The 4,059-nt window shown below is 47.4% G+C and overlaps 1 protein-coding gene across 1 annotated transcript in view; it reads right to left on the bottom strand.

Annotated features, from left to right (window-relative positions):
* The window catches only part of NKAP (NFKB activating protein), a 6,440-nt gene extending 5,907 nt beyond the window's left edge, over positions 1-533 (bottom strand). Inside the window, exon 1 of the mRNA XM_010569144.1 lies at positions 154-533. Within this exon, the coding sequence (XP_010567446.1) occupies positions 154-533 (380 nt within the window). The remainder of the gene's footprint in view (positions 1-153) is intronic.
* Positions 534-4,059: the final 3,526 nt, after the last annotated feature.

Consider the following 4,059-nt stretch of genomic DNA (forward strand, 5'->3'; position numbering starts at 1 on the left):
TGGGGGTGCAGGCCCGGCCCCGCGGCCGGGAGCTGTCCAGGGCGGCCCCGGGAGCAGCACTGCCCGGCGGACAGCTCACGGCCCGCCCCCGCCGCCGGCGAGGGTGTTGGGGGGCGGCGGGGGGAGGTCAGGCGGGGAGTCCCCGTTACTCACCCTCCGCCGGAGCCCGCGGGGCGGCGGGGGTCCCCCTTCCCCGGGCACCGCCTGGTACCTTCACGGACGATTTTTTTGGAAATTAAAAAATACGGGAGCTCCCGGACAGGCCTGGCACGGTCTCGGTGGCAGCACGTAAGGAGCAGGCGAAACAGCAGCGATCTGGGGAGAAAATGACACACGTTCTGTATGAAGATCAGACGCTCGCTGTCCTTCTCTGAGCGTCCTTCCCCTGCAGGGTGCCAGGTTTGGGCACCTTGCAGCGGTGCTTTCTTGAAAAACAACCCGGAGTTTCTGCTCTGCGCTGGGAAGTGCAGTGTAACGTTGCTGGGCTCTGGCGAAGCTCTGCATGAACGGGGCATGTCAGACAGCTGCTCCATCCCGGAAAGCCCATGTTGGTTTATGCTGTCTAGAAAAGATGTCGGAGTATGTCAGTCTCTTTTCCACAAACGAAACACTATTTCAGTTCCCAAAACTATCACAAGCAGCATAAAAAAATCTGTAAGGAGGAAGCCTATTTAAATGGTGTGTTATCTTGGTGCATGTAAGCACATGCAGAATGGGGACGGAAAAGATGTTACCAGAGGTTGGCATATGTGTATGGTGTTACTCTACCCTGTGTCTGTCCGAGGTATCTCCCTGCTGTGGAGCTTTCTGAATATTTTGAGTATCAGGGACTACTGCTTGCCTAATTAAACCAGATAAGGCTATCTTTTAAAAGGCTGTCGTTTTGATTGGCTGTATGGTCGTTTGAATGAGACAGCTGGAAGTGGCTGTATTTTTGCCAGCTGAATCCATACTGCCTGAATCCAGGCTCAGTGACTTTGTCTCCCTGAGCTTGCAGTCTCAGGAAGAACCTGAAACCTAGAGTGATCTGGAGACTTAGCAGCCCGTATCCACACTCTCCTCACAGGCTGCCCCAGTTTGTTTACCCCTGTGGTATGTGAGGTCAGATGTCCCCAGGAAGAAGTCCAGGCCACTATGTGCTCCCAGCACTGGTTACAGGAGGTCATGCCACCAAGCCCCGAGAGAGATGGAAGCTGCTGGGCCAGACACGTAACATAGGGACCTGTCCATGTGGCAAGTAGATGTACCCCTGAGGCCTTCATGAGGGCACGTGGCCTTCCCTAGCTTCTCCCCCGGGGTCCCCCACAGCCAGGGCTCAGGGCTGCCCCTGAAAAGGGGTGGAAGACCCTGAAATGTGGCCAGCGGCAATGTTCTGTGCACTGGAGCCGGGGTCTACCATGTGTTGATGCGGGCTGGCAGGGAGGCGAAGAGCAAGGGGATTTCAGAGGCACTGAGCACTGCAGCGCTCGGCACAGCTCACAGCTGGCTACCAGCCTTTGGTAGCGCTGAGGCAGCTCTCATGATACAGCCACTCATGTCTGCACCCGAGGGTCTGCCTTGGCCAAATGACAACTAAAACATCTACCTCTCAGGAGCATGCGGCGCCTCTGTTACTTAATATTGTAAAGTGGTGTGAAGTATTTTTATACACAGGTTATACAATGCACATATGTGCAGTACGTAACAGCATCTAAAACAACTACTATTGTCAATAAAAAGCATCACTGGACTTTAAATTTGGTTATGTGAGGCTTTAAATAATGGGATTGACAGGAAAAATACTCTCTGAAAATTCCTCAAAGCACAAATAGTGGAAATTGGTATTTAGAGTCCTTCAGAAGCAGTGGTATTTCATCTGAAATTCCACAGTGGAATAATATTTCTGTCCCTAAAAGTAGCCTTAGCTAGGATAACTGTTGCATTTTGATTTTACTGAAGGCCCTAAGGGAAAATTCACTGTCCTGTTTATCACATTTAAATTATTTAAATGTAAAATATATTTTTTCATGACAGAGAATGCTTCTTTGTCTCTCAGATTTTTCAAGTCTTTAAAAGAATTTTCTGTTCCCACAAACTGTATTTTTAAAAAAGAAGAGAGCTCTTCAAATTGTTTAACTGAAATTTTGTCACTGAATTGCATATTTTTTTGTCTTCTCACAAACGCCTACATATCACTTCTTTAAATTTGTACTTAGTATTTTCAAAGCCTCCATCCCAGAGGTTTTTTGGATCACTCCTATGCATCAAAATAAAAGTTGCTATTGTGTCTCCTATCTATTTTTCAGTTCCAAGAACACCACGTTTAGGTCTATGTTCTAGATGTTTCTTGTCAATATCTTAGATAAAACATCTCTTTTCATTTGTCACTATGTAACATTTTATGGGAGTCAAATCACCAACCGCTTTCGAGGGTTATAAAAAAATAAAAGAGAAGGAAAAAATCCCCCAAAACTAAGAGGTGCATGCTAGACAAAAAAAATATTCACACTGAAATTCTGCATTCCGGTGCAGGAGGACTGAGTGGCAGCTTCAGTAAAATTTTTTAAGCTGGTCAGAGCATTAGCTCTGCCCTGACCATGGCAAGGTGACAGTGGAGTTCAGATTTTATACCTGATATAAGAAGTTGCCGTAGGGAGAAGCTTCTGTGAAAAGGTAAAAGTCAAGGAGGTGGTGCAACTCTCACAGCTAGACCAGCATCTTTTAAATTAGCCAGCATTTCTGTGCCAAAGGGTAAGCAGTTCAAACCTGATTTTTAAGAACTGATGATGCTTCAGGAGCAGGGGTCCTTCCAGATCAGTGCTTATCTTTATCTGTAAATTTTCCTGTTAGTTATTTAGAAATGAGATAGGCAATGAGAGGAATAAAACTCCTTAAAGCCAAAGGAAGAAAGGCTAAGAAATGATTTAATTTGGACCATCAGACATTTTTTGGAGGAGAAAAAAGAACACTGGATTATACATTATGAATTAAAACAATTATAGTGTTATTTTCATTTAATATAACCTCCTCCGTGAAAATTACTAAGAACCTATATCAAAGGAGAAAACTTAATTGAAGGGTTATATGAGGAAGAAAAGCCTACCTTTTCCACCGATTATTCTTTTCCATTATTCTTCTTCACTCAACTCTCTGGAAAAACCTGTAAATAAACAGAAACCGGCTTTGTAACATTTCAGATCTGAAGGCTCACTTCAAAAAGCCACTTCTGCTACTAGCTATACAAATACAGGGAGCATGGCAGGTGATTTTCTGGCTAGAAGGGCTCACAAACCTGGGTGGGACCATTTCATTGCCGATACACGCAGTGAGGGATTGCAGTCATTTGTGCCAGTGACTGTGGCCTGCTAATGTTTTTGGTTGAACTTGATAGAAGGACGTTTGTTCTTGGGAAAGTTTTTGAATCTTACGAAAAATCAAGAACCCCCATGGTTCAAGTCCACAAAATCCATAGGAAAAAGAAAAGGAACAGATCAGTAACTGAAGATGAAAAATATCTTTCATGATCTCGGTGTTCTTTGAGCATTCACGGACAGTGAGAGTTTCCAAGAGAGCTCATTGTGGATACGTCACTTTGATGACCACATGCCGAATGTGCCGAAGGCCGCGTTTTATTAAAGGACTTAGGTCTGTACAGCTCCTAGTGGAGTCTAACATGTGCCACTGTGGTGCAAAGAATACGCAACACGTGATCCTGCAGCGCGAGCGTGGGTGTTCAGGTTTAGGTTACCGGAGATTTCCTCGCTGTTGGGTGGAGGTGCCAGCTGCGTCAGCCGTTGGCAGAGCAGCGCCAGCCCGGTCTCTGCCCCCAGGAAGGAAATGAGCCGCAGTGGGAAATAACCTGCTGCCATCACATCTCCACAGCCTTATCCAACGGGGTCAGACGTAAGGCAGGCGTTGGGGGGCTGACTGCGAGCTTCGCCTGGGGCAAGGAGAGCGGGACAGGTGGCAGCCTGGCAGGAGCGGCCAAGGCCGAAGCGAGGCCCGTGTGCTCGGCCCTCGGCTGCCCAAGGCCCTCGGTGGAGCGGGGCCAGGGACCGGCGAGGTGCGGAGCCCCCCCCC

The sequence above is a fragment of the Haliaeetus leucocephalus genome, unplaced genomic scaffold (assembly GCF_000737465.1).
Source record: "Haliaeetus leucocephalus isolate CR32 unplaced genomic scaffold, Haliaeetus_leucocephalus-4.0 Scaffold262, whole genome shotgun sequence".
NCBI lineage: Eukaryota > Metazoa > Chordata > Aves > Accipitriformes > Accipitridae > Haliaeetus > Haliaeetus leucocephalus.